This window comes from Oryzias latipes, chromosome 21, assembly GCF_002234675.1.
Source record: "Oryzias latipes chromosome 21, ASM223467v1".
NCBI lineage: Eukaryota > Metazoa > Chordata > Actinopteri > Beloniformes > Adrianichthyidae > Oryzias > Oryzias latipes.
In genome coordinates this window covers 9,985,914-10,006,521 of record NC_019879.2, presented here as the reverse complement: position 1 = coordinate 10,006,521, position 20,608 = coordinate 9,985,914, and the positions used below count along the sequence as shown (strand labels likewise).

Sequence of the window (20,608 nt, the reverse complement as noted above, 5' to 3'; positions counted from 1 at the left end):
TGCGTTAAAACGGAGCGGAGCAGGGAGCTTGTGGCCTGCCCAGCATATTTTCTTGCACATTTTTAACCAGCATTTTATTTGTCTGCTCCTGATTCATTAATGGAATAAAGAAATACGCTACTCAAAAATGCAATTTTGAACTCAATTTTCTTAACTCCATGATATCCAACATCATCATCATAGAAATGCCACAAGAACATTTTTAAAAAAAACAAAACATTAATTTCATCAAAGTGGGTCTTTGGGTCGCTTAAAAAACTAAATTAAAACAACGCCAAAACAAACACAAAAGAATCAATACAGAATTCAGTTTATTACCAAGGTTTAGAAAACTTACAAACAAGTTCACAGCTTCAGGTCTTCAGGCACAAGCCAGTTTATAGAACACTGGCCAATTTTTACCTGTGGCCACTCCTTTGATAAAAAGATGACAGGTGAAGAAACTTACACTGAGTGAAAGTGAGTGAAAATATACACATTCCAGATTACATTCAATTCAACAAGTATTCAAAACGGTGATAGACTGATCTGCTTTGCATATAAGGATACTGCTTTTAAACTACATACATAATATCTCCCAAGGAGAGTTCAGAGGTCATCCGGCCATATTACAACAAGTACTTCCAAGTGATTGGTATAAAAATTAAAATGTGCACAAATACGGAAATGTAGCCTCATGCTATACAGCCGTTTTCCAGAGTGAGTACAACAATAAGTAAGAAAATCCCCTGTAATTATACAAATCAAGAATTCTCTCAATATAAACATTATTAATCAGTGAGAGCACATTGCAACGCTTGATACTTTCTTAAAACAAATGCTTGCTGAACATGGCATCACTTTTTGAGTAGACATCTTGCTTGTAAGTAGAAAAAAAAGATGCATAAGCTGCTTGATTGCCATGAATCATGTCAATGTTCTCCCGAATCAGAGTGCTACAGTGAATCAGTAACTAAACCTTCATGAGGTACTTTGGCGAGCTTCTGATTTCCATGTTGGAACAATTAAAGAGTGAGTAGTGTTACAATTATAAGACTCTTACTAAGAATTCACTACAGGTAAACAATACAAGAGGCAAGTCCTCTCCACTTTTTTTCCTTAAAAATTCTCAACCACGATTTTAAAAACATTATTTACACTGAATAATAGGATTTGGCACTTCTTTTCTTTTAAAAAGAAGTAAAAAATATTCCACTGTGTGCAGCAGCTTTGAATATTTCACAGATAAGTGTTGGAAAATTAGAGCACCGAAGAAACAAGCAACCGTGTCTTTTTGTTGCTGTTTTCAGAAATCTGTGCACGCCTGAAGCAAGAATCCTTCGATTCAACAGGTAGGAGATGTACTTGAACAGAACGAGCACGCATGTAACACGAATACTTTTACATATGTGGAAGGAGTAGTGGATAAAAACACATTTTTTTTTCCTGCAACATGGCAGGGTTGGAACATTGTTCTAGACACAGGTAAAATCATGCATTGTCTGCAGAAATAAACAAAGGGGGCAATTTTATAAAGCTGCTGGTCTTCACAGAAGGAGGTGAAGGGAAACTGAGAACAATTTTTAATTTGATCAACTAAAAAAAACAAAACAAAACAACCGTATGTACTGAACATATCAAATACTGTCATGGCTCCCGCTGTTTATTGTTGGCCACAGAGATCACTGGTAAACGTGGCACACTTGAGAAGGTATTACAAAAGAAATCACTTCCATGTGACTTCATTACTAGATGGACTTTATAAAAACAATAGAAGTGCAAAAACCACATCCGGTGAAGACGGGGACTGCTCCTTCACGTTATCTTCAGGATGCTACCATACGCTTGCTGCAAGATCACCTGCACGTTGTCCAGGATGAAGTCGAACGCCATACTCCACACAGACTCCACCGACTGCTGCATGAGCCTGCAAAGGAAAGAAAAGCATACAAATAGCACAAGTCAAAAATGAGCAAAAATCAATAACAAGAGATGACATTTGTTTTACAAAGGTGCCACGCGACGGAACTGACCTTTTCATGTACTTTATAATCAAATCTAACTTTTCCAGATCTTTGTCTTCGATCAGTTCAGTGCAGTATTTCACCACCTGCAGGATGTCCTCCTCCATTGGTTCTAACAAAAGGCAAACGCATGTAAGAAACCAAAAAGACAAACCTAAACTTTCTGTTCTATGAAGCATGTACCAGTTATGGTGGTGACCCATTCCCGCAGCAGTGTCCTGATGTCTGTCAGGTCAAAGGCTCCGGCCAGCATTGGAACAGGACTAGAAACGGCCTCGACCGCAGGTTCTGCGAGGTCCAGGTTTGAGGTGGAGGGATTGTTTTCATTCTGAGCAAAGGAAATCCATGAGAGCCGTGAGTTCAGCTATTAAGCTACGTACACATCGCCCTCTGCAACGCAACCACTTCCAATCAAACGTTAAAATTTTGCGTTCACGTGTAGCTGCTCAAGTTTTTACAACCTTTTTGGGGCTCTAGTACAAAATGCGTGGCCATGAAATGCGTGTTGGTAATGATGGTAATCCATATCTGCAATTGCCAGGATGCTGGCAATAAACCCAATTGTCTCCAGTTTGTTCCCAAATTGCGAAATTTGCACCGCTTCGTCATTTTGCACCAAGTCTCTTCCAACTGTAGGTGACGAACATGCGCTAGTAAACAGTAGGAAAAGAAGAAGCCCCTCTCTGCTTGTCCAGTGTACTAAACACACGTCCTGAAAGTGTGTCAAATGTCTGGTAGCTTCAGACTTCCATCACAGCAAGACTCACCTTTGGTATATTGATCGGTTCTCTTGATTTTCCAGCAGCTGCTATGGGTTTGACTGGACTGTTTGTCTGCTGCCTCTTCATGGGTGACGTTCCTTTTTTAAGTGGACTGACTGCGTTCTTCCTCTTGTAGCGTCTCTTCACTCGACCAATGCCAGTTCCCACCGCCGGCTGTTTTAGCTGTAGCAGTGGATTCTTCTGCTCCACTGCAGATAAACCAAGCAAGTAAAAAGTTAGACTTGGAAAAAACAACAACAAAGAAATGTTAGCAAGAACTGAAAGAGTCAACTCACCTGTTTTCAGCTGGGCTTGCACATTGGCTGCACGGTTGTAGGCGGACTTGAGTTCTTCCTGTAGCTCTTTGGGGAGGGCTGCAAACACATCTGGATCAACCTGCAATCCAAATGATGAGATATAAGTCGCATCATTAAAATGTTAGCTGGGTGCAGTCAGAAAAGAACAAACACGCTTCTCTGCAGGAACCTTTTAGTATCCGTTATAGGAAGATATCTTTATGGAATTGCTCTAGTGCAGCATTTCACACACAGCATTTTATCTTTCTTTTACATGACAACTTCTCCTTGATTATAAACGTAAATCCAAAAATCAATGTATATTAATAAAAATAGCATCATTCCTGCTTTAGGTTTTTCAAATTACAACTTGACTATTACAACATCTTCTACACTTGTTATGTGAGTCTTTAGCTCTGAATATATTAATATAGAGACAGCTTAAGGTCACTAAATCGCCTATACACTTTTCTCAGACAGAATTGAACATTTTAACACTTTTATTCTTATTATACTTTTGTTTAAACTCTTTCAAAGCTCAAATCTTCATAGAAAAATAAACCCAGTACTGTGGAATGAAAAAGATTTGCTCACGGTTGATGATATATGTAAATCTAGCAAACTGCATGCATTCTGTACAGGAGACACAGCACAGAGGAGACTGACTGACAGACGAGGCTCTACAGCCAATCAGGACTAAGAAAAGGTGAACTGCAATATAGCGAGGGAACACTACTTTTTTTCCTTTGTGCTAAAACTCTAAATAAATGTAATAATTCTAACCTGTGAGAAGTTTGGTAGTTCAAGTACAATTCCTGGAGTGTTTGGCTGGTTTGGAATCTGCAGGACTAAGGTTCCAGCAGGTGGACTGGACAGTGCTGGACGAGGAGGGGAAGCTTGGCGGGGGTGTGGCGAAGACTGCTGCAGAGCAGGTGAATGGCATTTATTTGGTATTCCATCTCTCTTGGTCCACGACTGCTCTACTTGTTCTCTCAATTCTGGGGGAAGAGCTTCCAGCACAGAACGATCCACCTTAGAGTGATATCATTAAAAAAAACACTGAGGGTTAAAAACTTTAAGGGTGCCACCAAACAGCAAGTATTGTCTGAGATGTACCTGGGAAGGCGAGGGAACTTCAATGGTGATGCTGAGACGTGTGCGTGAATGTTTGGGTGTCTTCCTGCAGGTCGGCTGTTCTTTGCTTGTTCCTGGAACCGGCTCAGCAGGAGACGAGATAAGCGAAGAGGTGCTAGCTGATGGAGTGGACTGTTCCTTACAATAATCTGCAACATTCCAGACAAAAATACTTTAGATTTTGCTTGTCTTTCAAAGCAACAATAAAAAGTGTACAAACAAATTAAACTAACTGTTCTTATTGGATCTGATGGTCAACATCTCCTTAATGGAGCATGACCGAGGACCCCGACCGTCCGGTGGAAGATGCCGATTTCCTTCGAGAAGTTGCACCTGAATGCCAATTCCTCTTAAGTCCTGCACCTGCAGCTGCATGGCGTGGAGTAGCTTGATGACTGCGGATGCGATCAGCTGTCCACTGTCAGTGGGCTGAGTGAGCATGACAGTTCTAAAATGAAGTAAATGGATGGGGAAAATAATGAGGAGAAAGTTGTTTCCATGTGTACTCAACAACAGTAGTCCCCAACCAGCAGTGGTACAGAAATTGGGATTATTTCTGTCTTATTTTCAAAAACTATCAGATTCTGTCCGTTTATGACTTACTCTTGACGCATGTCAAGTCCTTCACCTCAGTCAGATGTCTTAAAAACATCTGCTACCTTTTTAAAGGGGCTGCTTCGACGGCTAAATCAAGGACCCAAAGCTAGAAAATCAAATTAAAAAAATAAAACAAATGTTTTTGTAAAGTTTCTTTAGGGGGAAAGGAGCCATTGAAGAAATGGAGAAAAAATTTCCAACTACAACCACACCAGGCATGTAATACTCATTCTTGAATGCGCATGTTTCTGCAAGCATCATATAAAAACACGGACTGCAGTGCTTGTAGCGGGCTCGATTATTTATGAATCCACTGTCTTCTGAAGATAAAAACGTTGATGAGTTATTAAAAAAATACATTAAAAACATTTTTTTTGACAAAAATTGTTCCGACGCAATGCATTGTGGTCCATCAATCTAGTGAACATCGATGCAGACTGGTTTTGCGATTTGGGAATTTTACACTACAAAATGGCGAGCGCACTATATAGAGCAGTGTATAGGGTTAGGGTGGGAATTTGGACATAGCCCGAATCCTGAATTGAATTCTCCGTGTTAAAAGTAGCATTCTATTAAAAAAAATGTAATTTTGTCTTTATAGAATTTTTACAAATCATAAACAACTTCTTCAAATCAACAACTTTGTTTTGTTGGATCTTCATCATCTGTAAAATGTCTCCAGACAGTTTTAAATAGTCTTTTTAAACTAAATTTTACGGAGTAGCGTTTTCATTTGAAAAATACATTTTTCAGAAAGCTTCAAAAACTTAAACGCAAACTTCAGCCCCGTTTGGACCAGTCCATGAAAATACTGTCTGTCATTAAACCAGTTCATGGCCTAAAAATAGTTGGGGACCACCGGTCTACAAAGAAAACTGTGGTATATTTCCTACCTGGCTAAGTTATCACAAATGCCATGACCACCATATTTGGCTGACTCTAGCGGTGCTCCAACCTTGCGAACCATGACTTTGAGCGTCACCCTGCGACCCCGCAGTCCTGCTTCCCGTAAACGTTTTTGCACCTCCATGGATAAATTTGACAGGAAACTCTCTGCCTCTTCAACCTATTGATTTAAAACAAGAGAGACTTTTAGAAAACACAAAGTAAAAAAAAAACAGACTTCAACTGGGGAAAAAGAAAAGTCTCAACCTTTGTAAAGCGAATGTTATAGTTCATCTCGGCGGAAACAGATTTTCTTTCCTTCTCGCAGCGGACGGGACGGTCATCTAAACCCCTACAGAAGCGAAACAGGGTTTGTCCTGTTCGGGGGCCAAACATCCTCTGCAGCTGAGACAAAGACACCTGCTGGAGGTCCCCACAGGTAGTCACACCCAAAGTAGCCAGCTTTTTGCCCATAACATGCCCCACCCCTAAAAAGAAAAAACACAAAAAAGATATTTATTTATTCAAATTGTAACACAAACAGGTGCAGATTGTAAAATAATGTCTGTGGCCAGCAGGGGGTGCTGTGTAACTACCTGGTAATCTGGTCACAGGCAGATCTCTGATAAAATCATCCACCTCTTCAGACTTTAGGAAGTACTGCCCGTTTGGCTTAGCCTTGCGAGTTGCCAACCGAGCCAAAAGTATGTTGGACCCTGAGCATAACAGATTAGTTTTTTTGAATTATACCATATGACCACAGCCAATTATGTCTTATTAAAAACCGCGAGGCAAACATGGCTCACCCATGCCCACTGATGCACTGCATCCAGTTTTCTCCTTGATGTCTGCTCTGATGGCCTGGGCCAAATCATCAGGGCTAATTCCCAATTCAGCAAGCAGGGCAGAGCCATCTATCAATGCTTCATCACAGCTGAGGGCTTCAATGTCACGTGTGTAACTGTGGAGGGCCAAAAAGCAGAATTTAGGGGTTTTTATGTTACACAAACAAAGCAGGGATAGACAGAATTCAGCTCCCTCTCACCTTGCCAGAATCTCATACATGTTAATAGCCACCTCTTTATAGGCTTCAAAATCATAGGGGACGGACTGCAGAGAGGGGCACAGCTGCTTCGCCTTGCCAAAAAACATCCCGTTCCTCACGCCCGCCTGCCTGTGGAGCAAAGATCGTCACACACCCCCGTCCACGCACAGCCATTGAAGTTTGTTATAACGTTTTACCTAGCCTCATAACTGCAGGAAGCTATCTCTGCCATTGAGAGTGCAGCAGAATCCAGATTCACTCCGTTGGCATACGAGTCCGGACTATCTTGGGATGGGGATGTGTGTAAAAGATCCCCTTCTTTCTCTATAAAAGAAAAAACCTCTGTGTTTCATTGCTTAGATAATGTTTTTCCTATCATCATCAGAAAATTCAACACAATACGAGTTGATTTAATCCTATATTTAAAAAAAAATAGCATTAGGAGAACAGTTGACAAAATGTCCCTGTATGTTAGTCAGGCTCAGTTCACCACCACGATGAACCAAAAAAACAAAAAGAAACTGACTTCTGGATTTGAAGCTCATTTGAAAGCAAAAGGAACTGGAGACAGTTCATCAAGTGACCACTAGAGGAATGTTTTTCCAATGTAAAATATTTCTAGACTTGGAACATTTTTTGGTTCAAATTTAGAAACAACAGATATAAAAATGTAATACAAAAAGTTAACATTTTTATTCCATTTAGCTTTGAAGGCAAACTTATTCACAGAGTGTTTTATTTTGATTGCTTGATGGCCATCATTCACCATCCGTCCATCTTCTAGACCCATATCATGACCTCTGTTGGGGTCATGGGGCTGCTGGAGCCTATCCCAGCTTCTTATTAGCAAAGGCAGGGTACACCCTGAACAGGACAGCTGTCCATTCCAGAGTCAAACAATCACACACTCTCACATTCTAATATGAGCGTCTTTGACATACAGTAAATTGATGCAAAGCCACTTTTCTCTGTAGAATCAGCTGATTTAAGTTGATTGTGTAAGCACTTCACTACTAAAAACTGTTGCATATCAGCACAAAGGCGGCTTTTCTGCGCATTAGAATCTGCTGGAATTATGTTAATTGCACGAACGATGAAGAGTTACGGTAGTCGAAAGAATGTCAACACTGGCGTTAAGAAAGTGTCACCGTTAAGGGGTCACAATAAAGGAATGGGTAATATGACCAAAAACAGTTTTACAGTTACTGGGTATTCTTATTCCTTCAATCTGGAGGGGGTCCTGTGACCCAGGATTGGGAAAAGCATGCAGGCTGCTGCTCGCTGATGGGATGCTTTTGAAATGGCAAAGCCGTTTTCTGTAATACTGGTGTCGTACCAGGCTGAGGATGCGCATGTTTTCTCTGGTAGTACTGCTGCTCCACCTGAGGGTTCGCTCCGGGTCTTGTGGGCACCCGGCCGTGTCCACGGTTACTGGTCACAGCAACAGGTTTGCCTGCAGAAAAGCAACAAGACTATAAAAAACAACGTTCAAGCTCACCAGACAGTATGAAATAATGACACACCTTTAAGGTCCGGTCGATGTCGGATCCCCACAGACACAAAGAAACAGTCCATGTCTACGTGGAAAATGCACGACTTGACACTGACTGGTGCTGAAGAACCTGATGCAAAAATAAAAAAGTTTAAAACAAACACTTTGAGTAAATGTGCCATCAAATCAGTAAATACTTTGGATGAAAAGTAAGCATGCAATGACAATTTTTAATACTTCACATCAGCAATCCTGAACCCTTTTTGCACCACATACCGGTTTGATGCCAGACAATATCTTTACAGACGGGATTTTTGGAGCAATTTTGCCTGTTTTTTTTTTTTTTTTCCCCCCCAGTGCACTATGTTCTGCATCCAGATCGGCTGGAGACCTTGTCAATCAATCTCCCCCATGCCATGTTTCCTGTACAGATACATGTAGCTCTCCAGATCTACAAAAATCTCCAATCACAATCAAACTTTTGTTTTCATTCGAAAACACTGAACTTTTTTTTCTATGAATGTTTGAACTTTCAGAGTTTACACAACAGAGAAATGGGTGAAAATGTATGTCTGAGAAAAGGGGATAAAGTGTTTAGTGGGGGTTTTGCTGCCTGAAAACATCTGTGATCTTACTTTGTGGATTTCAGCTCTCGCTGGTTATTTTTGAAACATATCACCCGTGATAAACGAGGAAACCCTTCTGTGAGAAGTGAACTCAATGAGCCCTCCCCCCCCTTGTTCCAAACAGGAAGTACCTGCTGGTTCCTAGAAGCCAGAATTCCACAGACTTCTAGAAATGAATAGCTATTACTCAGTCATTCTATTTGTCAGAATAACCATTCTTGCCAATACCTTTTTTAAACATGTTCTTGCTAATCCGAGTTTTTTCACAATTTATTTTCTTTTTTGCAAGTTATTCAAGTTATATACTGGTTAGTTATAAACCTTTTTTATAAACCCGAGGCCTCAATCAAAGTATTGTGGTCTCACGTCGAACTTTCGAAACGTTTGACTGACAGATTTCATCTAGCCCGCTTTCAAGCGGTGGGTTGATGACTTCCAACAAGTTCACTGGTGAGACTGGTTGCCATAGAAATGATGACTCAGACCAATTGGGACCAATCACTGCTGACTGATGTTGTCTGGCTCCAATATGACGGTGAAAAAATGGCGACTGAATTGACTTCTTTTGGTTGGAGCCGGAAGTAAGTCACTCAGTCCAGTTCTCTTAAACAGTCGATATTAAAAATAAGTTAACAAGTGAAATGAAAATAACATAAGCAAGGCACTAAAGTAGATGCATTCTTTTTACCTCGACTGTCTGATGGTCGTTGAGCTGCAGCTTTCCTTAATCGATCTTTCCCTGGGTAGGAAATGCTCCCAGATTCTTTTTTCTTATGATGAAGTTCATTTATGTATTCAGAAAAGCCGATCCTCCATGTGGAGATCTGGTGCAATCGGGAGTGGGAATAGAACTCGGAGATCAGACTGCCCGTCTGTTCAAGCAGCTGCACAGAAGACTTGGATGAGGGGTCGCTGTGAAGGTTAAGTTTGGTCTTGACACCAGCAGGGCTGGAGAGGGCAGGATTACATGAAAAGGCATTGTGGTGACTCCCATTTGGGCGGAGTAAAGAGTGGGAATGAGAAAAAGGCGGCTGGGACAGATGGTTTTGCTCAGAACCCGTAGAGACCTGTGGAGATGGTTGGTGCAGTTCAGTGAAGAGTTGTGTTTCACTGTCTTTTGCAGTGTCATGGTTGGTGGGTGGTGTATGGGGACATCCACTGGCACCCTCTGTACTGGATTGATCTAGAACAACTGGGGACATCTGAGATTGCTTTGGGGGACTTAGAGGAAACTCATACGGGTCAGACCTGGCCTGTTCTACAGGACTTTGAGGTTTCTCAGGTGAACTTCTAGCTCTGTGCTTTGGCTGGTTAGAGCCATGATGATCTATAAGGGGTTCCAGGTCCTCTGGTCTTAAGGCACCATTGAGAAGATGAGCATGTCCATTGGTCAAGGGGACTTCCTTTGCCATGTTAGAAGCCGCGGGCAAACAAGGACCGCCTTTCACACACTCTTGCATTTTGTTTGTCTTTGAATGGCTCATAACATCCGATGAGGTCGGCAGTATACCATTTCTGCTGAGGAATAAAACATGTCAATAGATTTGCAGAAACACCTTGGATCTTTAAGGGTAAGACAATACAATCAAAGTTGAGTCAGAATACTCACATTGCTATTTTTTCTTCTTCTTTACGGTGAGTAGACTTGTGTGGGGGCTTTGTGTGGTTTAGGTTCTGAGGTGGGTGGGACTGTAGTGGGCCTCTATGTTTGGAATCCGTAATGATTTGACCGACTATTGAATGGCCTATTGAATGCTGGGTGGGCTGAGGGCTACTGCAGCTGGAGGGAGGGATGTGGTTGTTCCGGCAGCTAAGTAAGGACGGCCCAGTGTGGGGAACAGAGAGGCCGATTTTTTGCTGTGGCAGATGCAGCTTTTGACGAACATTTGGCTGAAGGGAACTTTGGCTTGTTCCTGCAACCTCCAGGGTCTGGTGCAAAGTGATGCCGGGGAAGAGTGTGCTCTTCTGTTTAGCATACAGCTGGTACTTTAGGTGGGGTAGAAGATGCCCGGCCTTGATGCTGTTTGAAACCAACGAAAAAGTAGAAACAGAACATGAAACGATCTGGGCTAAACGGGTAAAATCTCACCTTCACCTGAACAAACCTGTCAGTGATCCACTCTGGCCTGATGACCTTTTCACCTTTGAGATCTTGAATTTTGCAGTTGGGCAGATTATTGGCGATGATGTGGGTGGTTTTTGAGCGTGAATAGTAGACATGGAACTGACCCCCATGCAGCATCATCAGTCTGCGAAGTTCATCCGCACTCGGCTCTAAATATCAAATAAGTCATGTGTAAAATGAACGTCAAACGAAAAAAAAAATTGGTTCCTTTGCTGGAGGGAAGAGGACAAAAAGGACTCAGCGCTTCACAAAAGTCTGTGCTCAGGTTTACCTGTGTATCCGTTGACATAAATAGCCACCCCTCTGAAGATGCCTGAGCATGCTCCTTCCTTCTGCTTTTCTCTGGGGGCATCGAGTCTGAACTGCTCATCCAGCTTGGACACCTTGGCAGCCATGTAGCCCCCCTGAAATTCACGCAAGACAGGAAAAGGATAGAAATATGTGAGCATCAAGGGGCTTGTTTATGTTCAACTGAGGATTAAGATTGTGGGGTTTAATGACAGTTTTGGAACATTTATGTGATGAGACAAAAACATGAAGTGGAGGTAACAGAATTTGATATCTTAAAAGCGATATCATCCCATCATTCATGCTAACAAAACGTAGAACTAAAAACACTAGTCATCACTCTTAATATTACTCTATTGTAGGGCTGCACGATATGAGGAAATCTTGTGATATGCGATATTAGAGATTAATATTGCGATAACGAAATAATTTGCAGTATATAAAAAAAATAGAAAAATGGCAAAAACCTCCTTCCCATTTCATTGCAACAGTTTAAAATTATACTCCAAATGACCCTCATCAACATAGGTGACAAACATCTAACATAATAGGCCTCCATCTGATTGGTAAACAATGGGAAGGCGTCCATCTGATTGGTCAAAGCATAAAGGGATTTATTTGATTCGTTAAAAGCGTCAAACTGCCATAAGATTTTTTTAACACATTTTGGGTTTACGATTTATTGCGATATTCGCAGTCTTTTGCGATATGCCTATTGCAGAGCTGGATATTGCGATAACGATAAATTTGCGGTATATTGTGCAGGCCTACTCTATTGTATTTGCAAAATGGCTGCACAGTGGTGCAGTGTTTAGCGCTCTTGCATCACAGCAAGAAGGCCTGAAACAGAACACTAGTGGGGAACCTTTCTGTGTGGAGTTTGCATGTTCTCCCCATACATGCGTGGTGATTGAGCCCCTGCGACAGACTGGCAACCTGTCCAGGGTGCCCCCTGCCTTCGCCAACAAGTGGCTGGGATAGGCTCCGGCATCCCCGTGACCCCGAAAGGGACAAAACGTTTAGCAGATGACTTTGCAAAAGATTAAAAAAATCAATCAAAATGGATTGCCCAAGTATGAACCCGTCACATTTCCTGCACTTCAAAGCAAAGCTTTGTTTAACTCTTGACAATATAGAAATGGCCAACAAAATATTTAATAGCCAGGATAGGTTTTTACAAAACACTTTAAGTCAAAACCATTAACTGTATATGTGAATTGGACTGAGTGAGTGTGATGTTGCCCTCAGAAAATGACTTATTTCTGGCTCTGACTAAATTAAATTAATTTAGTTGCTTTTTTTTGTGCGAGATGGACACCACTATGTTAAAGCCAGACATCATCAGTCGGCAGTGATTGGTCTAAATCTGTCATCGTTTCTATGCCAACCACTGTCGCCAATCAGGAGTGAGCTTGGTGGAAGTCCAAATCCCAACCAATTAAAAGTGGAGTCCTCATGGGCAACACAAAATCTGTCAATCAGAAATCTCGAAAGTTCAATGTGAGACCACATGCTTTTATTGAGGCATCTGATTGGTCAGTTTATCACTTAAGTAACTTGCACTACAGAAAAAAATATCAGAAAAACAAAAAACGAGGATTATCAAGAACATGTTTAAAAAAAGTATCAGACCAAGAATGGTTATTGTTCGTGTGCTAAGTGTATCATGAAGTATTTGTAAGGCTAATTTAAATTTCACACTCTTATGACATACGGGTGGTGCTGTCGCAAAGCACCCTTACGTCGCACATTAATTATTATTGAGATGCGCGCACTGGCTCCTTACAGATAGCACACAAATGTGGCACACAGGTAGTACACAAGTGCCCTTAAAATGCACGTAAGATAAATACACAAACTACACTGCGGTTGTCCATTTCCTAATTTCTTACAGCCAGGCTACACTGCAAGGAGTGCACACTTGTTACTTGAGCAGCACAACAGGCTCCTCGCAGAGGTTTCGGGGAGGTTTAATATATGAAAAATCTGTATGACGGACCTGCATCTCACCAACTTCACCCTTATATTACCCTTGTGTGTTGTGTAAGTGCTATGATCTGTTGCCCAGTAGAAAAAAATGTTCATGAATATTTTGGCTCTATGGGCCCAGTAACAGAAATGCCCATTTTTCACCTGCAGACAGCCCGTATCCACCCATAAGGGCAGTTGGGACTAAGGCATAACCAGTGAAAGTGGCTGCTTTTTTAACGCCATGCATAATGCCTGGAGTAGCTTTTATACATTTGAATCATATGTTCTCTTCATGCTTTGAGATAATGTGCTTTGTGAAACTCTCAACACTGCAGCACTCACCCTTTCAGCCCATCCATTGTCATCACCAGCACTGGCTCTCTTCCTCATCCAGCCATCTCGACTCATACTGAGCCACCTGAAAAAGGCCATCATTCCTCAATTAAAAAACACATATATAAACCAAGCCTTAGACTGAGACCTGGTTATCAAACCACATCAGACGTAGACTGAAGGATCAGTCAGTAAATGAATCTGACATTTTCTTTCTTTCTTTTTTTTTTCATTTTATCCCCCCATTTTAAAACGATTGGCAGTGGCTGACACCTGAGAGTGCTGAGCCAATTATCGGGCCAGCAGCATTTGTGGACACCAAAGTGCTGTTGCTCTGGAAACAAGTGCAAGAAAAGAGAAATCTGCCCTTTAATTTCTACTCTCATTCTTACTGCCTTTTAGAACTTTTGCAACGGCTGTATTTTATCAGATAAAAGGGAAAAAAATGTTTATCATTAAAGAAATATATAAAAGATCCTTACATAAATCCGATCAATAATCTTTCTTATGTTGAAAGATAATTGATCAGATTTCTGCAAGGATTAATTATCTTTCATATGTTGAAAATAAGAAGTGAAATCATCTTTTTTGTTTTGTTTGTTTAATGCCCTGTAAACTATTTGATACATGCAAAAAAATGTAAAAGCTTGTTTTTAAAGATTCAAGATATTTGACCAGGTTAGAAAAGTTACTTCTATTTGCTCGATACCTGTCTACGCTTTTCTCAAAATCAGCACAGTTGATAATTTTTTGGTCTCATTAAGAGCTAAGATCTAGAAAAAAGGAAATTATTATCAAAATGAATCCAAATCATTTTGCTGTCACCCCCCAAGTGTGGCTAGTCTGCAGGGGATGGGTCAGAGTGCAGAGAAGAATTTCTCCATTGTGGGATAAATAAAATATCAATTATTATTATTATATTTATGTTCTAAGAATAAGTGCTAGTTTTAGATTTTATGAGGATTTATTAAGACGAACCAACTTGTACTAAGATCACATTCTCATTTTGGTCACATTTGTCTAAAAGGTACGGTGGCCCTGAAGTGCAAATCACACCAACAAATCACTTCATGCAAAAAAGTCTTAAGAAAAAACAAAAGAGCAAAAAAAACCAAAAAAAAAACAAACAAACATTACATTTTAAAAATCAAAACAAAGTCCCACAAACCAAAACACAGTTTAAAAAAATGAAACAAAATAATTTATGATTCCCAGAAATCAAAATAAAATGTAATAAACTGAAACACGATAAGAAACCAGGAAAGGTAGGTGCTATGGGATATCGCTGATGATCCAGTATTGCTTTATGGCAAATAACTTTCAGTTAAAATAAGGAACAGTCATAATAATTGATTTCCTTCATCTTCTGGTTTATTATTATGTTTTATTTTTTAACTTTTTTATACTTAATTACTTTTGTTTTCCTGAAATGTTTTTGTCATTTTATACAAAAACATTTTCCAAACATTGAAACAAAAACATTAAAAACCAAACATTGAAGATGCATTTGAAAAAAAAAAAAAAAAAACTCATGTCAAAAATCAAACATCAATATCCAACATCATCCTTATTTTATTTACTTTTCATTTTTAATTCTGGAAATTCCCAACCTTTTCATTTTTTTGAAATCATGCTTTTGGTTTCTGGAATTTTGTTTGGATTTCTAAAAAGTTGTGTTTTTTTGTTTTGCTTTTTATTTTTATTTTTATTGTTGTGATTGTTAAGATGTTTTTGCAGTAAATGATTTGTACTTCAGGGTCACAATAAAAAAAATTGAATTTTTACCTTTTACACTCGTTTTTTCTGTCACTGTAATAAAATGAACTACAGTTGGGTCCACAAAAACTCAATAAATACAAACCCTATTTTTAGAAATAGAAGTAGCAAAAATACTTTTTATTGGGCTGTACAACACTAACACATTTAACAGTATGGTTTTTAGCTCACTTTTCAAATACTTGAAGTCCTTGTTGATATTATATACATTTCCTAAGTATAAAAAACTTGCTGCATTGACAGATAATTTACTACATTCTAGGGATTTTCTTCTTAACGTGTTCCTATTTTTAGGCTAGCTGTTTACAAACTTTAGTTAGAGTAAACACATGTATTGCGTGTATAAGTGGTCAGACTGTTGTTGTGATCATGGGTTGGTCGGGATGTTGGGCAGCATGGTGGTGGAGGGAGGTCTGTGCCCTCAGACATGCCCGGGCAGCCTCCCTCTGACAGGTCGGTCACAACACAGCCCCATGTGGCACTTCAGATTTGGAGCTAGCTGCTAGGTCAACTGCTAACATTAGCATAGCAAATGTAAGAAATGTATCGCCGTGCTATCCGGCGCGCGCCAATGCATGAAAACATCGTTTTATTTCCATACAGCCTAATCTGGAAATGTTTTAACTGCACTTGCTAACAAACCTGGCGAGAAGGAGCTAAACAACGAAGAGGGTGGCGGACTGTGCAACTTCAACACCGTAAGTAATAGGGTCGTAATCAAAGAATGGGGTTGAGTGACTGTTTATCAGGAGAAGTCACCAGGTTTTGTCATTTTTGCTACCTTTTTTGCTGTCAGGCGACGTTGTTGGTCACACACTTCTCCCTGCAGATACTGAGCCGTTGTGAAAGCGCTGCTGTGCTGCTCAGGTTAAACGAGGTAAGACCGCGGCGAAATGGAAACCCTCCGCTCAGCTCGACCCCTTGGCTTTATTATTCAGACGAGTCCCACCGTTAGCTGGAATTCCTTTATTGTGTCACGCTGCCACGCCATGTCTCTTGAATATTTCTGCGCACCCTCCCAATCCATTCGCTCTCCATTTCAACCGCCTGATCCATTTGCCTTCTCTTTTTCTTTCTGGGCGCCTGTCAGCAGCCGCTGTATTCAGGCTTCCGGGGAAGTCGCTTTCAAAATAAAAGACACAAGGCCCACAGTTACTTTTTATGAATTTTTTCCCCCTAGATATTTTAATAATTTTATTTTTTCAGTTGTATTCATTTAATTTTATTTCTGTGTGTTCTGCCATGTTGAAAGATGAATTTCTGGTCCTTTAACATACATAAAAGTTTGTCTGTCTGTATGTTTCCTAGATATTTGAAATCTTTTTACCGTGTATAATACTATACATGTTGCTCATATTATATATGTTGCTTCAATATTAAATGTAAACTAATTTTGAAAAGGAGAAGTCAAGCAAAAATAAAATCAAACTACAGGATTTAACTTGCTGCAAAGCAGGACTGGTGGCTCCTTAAGATTTGGAAAACCTTTGGTAAAAACCTGGTCTGAAAACATCGCTTCTGTTGCCCAGTTCTTTTCTTTTGAAAAATAATAGAGCTCAACCTCCGGTTTTGTCGACTACAGCTAGCTTGATAATTGTCCTCCTGTCTTTTTTTCCGCTTTCAAGTTGAGTAGTAATACCGCCTCTAAGCGGACACCAGAGAACACGTCTCTTCTTTGTACAACAGTTGAGAGGCTCAACAGTTTTGACCAAAGTACGGCCGCGTTGTTTACCTGCTGTGACCCCGCAGTCGTTCACACGCAGCCCCGTTTTTCTGTTGCTTAATAATAGTATTCATCCAATGACACTGATCGTTTCCCTTTTCCATTGATACCAGTCTAGTGTCCACCATTTCCACTGTTCTTTTCTTTTCATTGCTTCTTTTTTTCATTGTCTTTGTTTTGACTGTTGGCAACCATTGTCCTCAGGCGGCTCCATCCCGTTGCGAAGGCAACCGGACCGCCGTGACGCAGAGGCACGTGCAGTTTGCTCGAGCCAGCAGCAGCGTCACGGGTCCATGACAGCAGTCATCTAACACTGTCTCCGTGGAAAAACATCCTCTGCTCGTGATCTCCACCACAACAACCTGCACATACATGTAGTCTAAATCATTCTCCATGTTCGAGCCTTGAAAATAAACTATTAAAATAAAAAAATAATTTTTTACACAAATGGATCAGAAGACTGTTATTTTCGAAAAAAACAAATAAACGAACATATAGCTCTTGAAATGAATGAGTGGGAAGGAAATTTTGTATTGAAAAGAGGATGCTGTTGACACATTTCCAACGGAGCCTGTGATTGGTTAGTCTCTGTTGCTATGGTACCAGACATCTGATGCTTTATGTCGGTGAAGCAGGAAGTGACTCCAGTCCCCTCCAGAGACCATGTGAGTTTGTTTTTGACAGACAAACATGCATCATTTATATCTTTTTAATATGAAAAAATGACTAAGAATGTAAAATACTTCCTTGTAAAATGTTGTTTAAAATCAGTGAAGTAAACAAAATTTAGGACCAGCCTCTCAGTGGAACCAAAGTGTTTTCAGATGAGATGAAGCTACAAGGGTTTGTGGGTCAGAGAAAAAGAAAAACAGCAAAAGGATATTTTCTTCATGTGATACTTCAGTAAAACTAGTTTGCAAAAAAATCAAAAAAGTTACAAAACTAATAAAAATTGTAAATGATCCCCAGCGTTTATGAATATTATTTGAAATTTGAATATTCTGTGTCAAATTATTTCACAATTTGTTAACATTTACAACAAATTATTCTTTTTACAAAACAATTTAAGTAGTAAGACTAAAAAAATTCTTCTAACTAAAGTTGTAAAACAATGTTAATTAAAAAGACAAATACATATTTTCTATTGTGCTTTCATGCTTTTCAAGTAGAACTTTGGATATGAAATTGTTGTTGACTGTTTTACCTGAGCTACACTCCTTAAAAATACACTTAACATGTTTCTCTGGGAAACATGTTAAGTTATGAGTATTTGCTTTCAATGCTTCAAGGGGTTAAAATCAAAGAATAAACAAAGACAAATAATTCATTCTTCACATTTGTATTTAATGATTTTTTCTTATTTTTCAAAAAAATTCTACAATTCAAAAATATTGCACAGTTAAAAAAAAGGTTTAAAAAACGTTCACACACCTAGTTGGCAGAAATTTTCAAACTTTTTGGGATTTTTAAAAAATAATTTGTTGATTTTATTCTTACACATTGTATTTCCTAACTTGAATCCTGCGCTCAAAAAAGAAAAAAAAGGAATTCAAATATAAGTAAAATGACATTTTCCACAAAACGTATGTTTGGCAAATGACTTAAAATCTCAGTCATACACAACACAGCTCCTCAGGTTACTTCATCCGTGAGAATGAAATTGATGCATGTTAATCCTTTAGAAGGTTTTGTGCAGCCTTTTCCCACTTTGACCTGTTGCGGCTTCTTCCTTTACACACTGCTAAGTCCTGCAAGCTGCATGGATTCCTGCATCTCCTATGTGAAAACAAAATCTCTGCTGGGTCTCCAACAAGTCCTGTCAGTGTCAGTTCAGTTTGGCACTAATGCGAATCCACTGAAGAGCCTGTCTTGTGTATTGGACAGCGTGAGCAATGCTGCTGTGGAGAGTCAGTGGCCCAGATAAAGTATTCAAGTAGTTGAAGAACTCTGAAAAGACAATATTTAAATCACATTTATATCATATTTATATCTGTTTTAGAGAAAAAAGATCAACCTCATTGGCTATCATTGATGCTGTGGAGAAAATCACAAATGCTCTGGACGAAAAGAAATATGAAGCTGGAATTTTCATTGACTTAAAAAAAGCATTTGACACTCTCAATCATGACATCCTACTTGACAAACTGGAAGTATATGAGGACTGGTGCTAACTTGGGTCAAAAGCTATCTAATGGGAAGAAAACAATTTGTCAAGATTGATAAATGTACATCAGAAACCATAGAGATAAGTTTTGGTGTCTCACAAAGATCAATACTGGGCCCGCTGCTATTCAATATATACGTAAATGTTACATTCAATGTTTCAGAGCTTGTGAAACTCATATTATTTGCTGATGACACAAACATATTCTCTTCTACAGACAATCATAGGGAACTCGTCAATGTGGTAAATACAGAGTTAACCAAAATAAAATCATGGATGGATTACAGCAAATTATCTTTGAACCTAGATAAAACCAAAGTGATGTTTTTTGGTAACTGCAACGCCAATACCAAGCTCTCAATTGAAATAAATAATGTCCTAATTGAAAGTGTTACAGAAATCAAATTCTTAGGGGTTGTTATCGATCACAAACTAAATTGGAAGGAACACATACAAACTAAAGTCTCAAAAAGTATTTCAATCATAAATAAATCTAAACATATATTTGAATACAACAGTAGATATTTATTGTACTGCTCCTTAATATTACGATATTTGACCTGCTGTATAGAAATTTCACTACATCCTCTCTTTTCACTTCAAAAACGAGCCATCAGAATTGTACATAAAGCTGGATATCTTGATCATACAAACAATTTATTTTATCAATCTAGACTTTTAAAACTGTATGACCTTGTGGATTTTTACACTGCCCAACTTTTATACAGAGTTAGTGGGAAATCGTTACCATTCAATATCCACAGTTCTTAGAAAAGGAAGAAGGCTACAAACTGAACCACAAAAGTTTCTGTGTGTCAGTGTGTGGCACTAAACTTTGGAACGGTTTAAGTAATGAGCTCAAACAGAAACTCTGATTTCAGGATATGAAGATACGAGGGGTTAAGGATCAACACGTGTTTGAATTATTCCAAATACATGTGTGAACTTGATTGTGGTGAAATAATCAAAGCTCTTTTAATTTCAATCAGTGAGTATTACATTATGTAATGTGCAATAATGATTACTGAAATGTTTTAATTACAGTTAATAATCTATTGATTTTCTTTACTTGATCTGTAATATGTAGCAATAATTACTGGTTTATTGTGATAATGTGTTCTAATAATCGATGATTATTACATATTGGTAACCATTACTGTTTACAGAATTCATGAATGAATGTTTTCTGAAGATAATCAATCATTTCTAGGCACTGGATTTTGTTACTTGAAAAGAATCTATTTGATGAGAACCGAATTACAAAAACTATGTAAAACTATCAAATGAATGAACTCAGTAGGGGTGGGATTATATAAATTTGCTTCTTCCCACTCCTTTTCAAGCAATAAATCAAGCTCTACCTGACTTTAGTTAATGATCACTGTATTT

The 20,608-nt window shown here is 39.2% G+C and overlaps 1 protein-coding gene across 1 annotated transcript; it reads right to left on the bottom strand.

The window, feature by feature from the left end:
* Positions 1 to 293: 293 nt before the first annotated feature.
* On the bottom strand, positions 294 to 17,486 carry rev1 (REV1, DNA directed polymerase). Its single transcript, XM_020712848.2, has 22 exons — positions 17,065 to 17,486; positions 13,566 to 13,641; positions 11,236 to 11,368; positions 10,945 to 11,113; positions 10,449 to 10,859; positions 9,528 to 10,357; positions 8,245 to 8,343; positions 8,058 to 8,174; positions 6,919 to 7,045; positions 6,722 to 6,850; positions 6,483 to 6,637; positions 6,273 to 6,392; positions 5,944 to 6,164; positions 5,685 to 5,857; positions 4,428 to 4,642; positions 4,177 to 4,343; positions 3,844 to 4,092; positions 3,061 to 3,160; positions 2,771 to 2,973; positions 2,187 to 2,331; positions 2,013 to 2,115; positions 294 to 1,906 (listed from the first exon to the last, which is right to left on the bottom strand). The coding sequence occupies exons 1-22, from the start codon at positions 17,220 to 17,222 to the stop codon at positions 1,795 to 1,797; spliced, it is 4,212 nt and encodes a 1,403-aa protein (XP_020568507.1). The 5' UTR covers positions 17,223 to 17,486; the 3' UTR covers positions 294 to 1,794.
* Positions 17,487 to 20,608: the final 3,122 nt, after the last annotated feature.

What these genes read in the sequence shown, in the direction of transcription:
- rev1 (XM_020712848.2), bottom strand. Translation starts at nt 17,222, where the DNA reads ATGAAAAAAAGAAGCAATGAAAAGAAAAGAACAGTGGAAATGGTGGAC. An exon ending in ACAATGGATGGGCTGAAAGG is followed by an intron (nt 11,369 to 13,565) that starts GTGAGTGCTGCA and finishes CGTGAATTTCAG; the next exon opens with GGGGGCTACATGGCTGCCAA. An exon ending in AAGTTCCCTCGCCTTCCCAG is followed by an intron (nt 4,093 to 4,176) that starts GTACATCTCAGA and finishes TATCACTCTAAG; the next exon opens with GTGGATCGTTCTGTGCTGGA.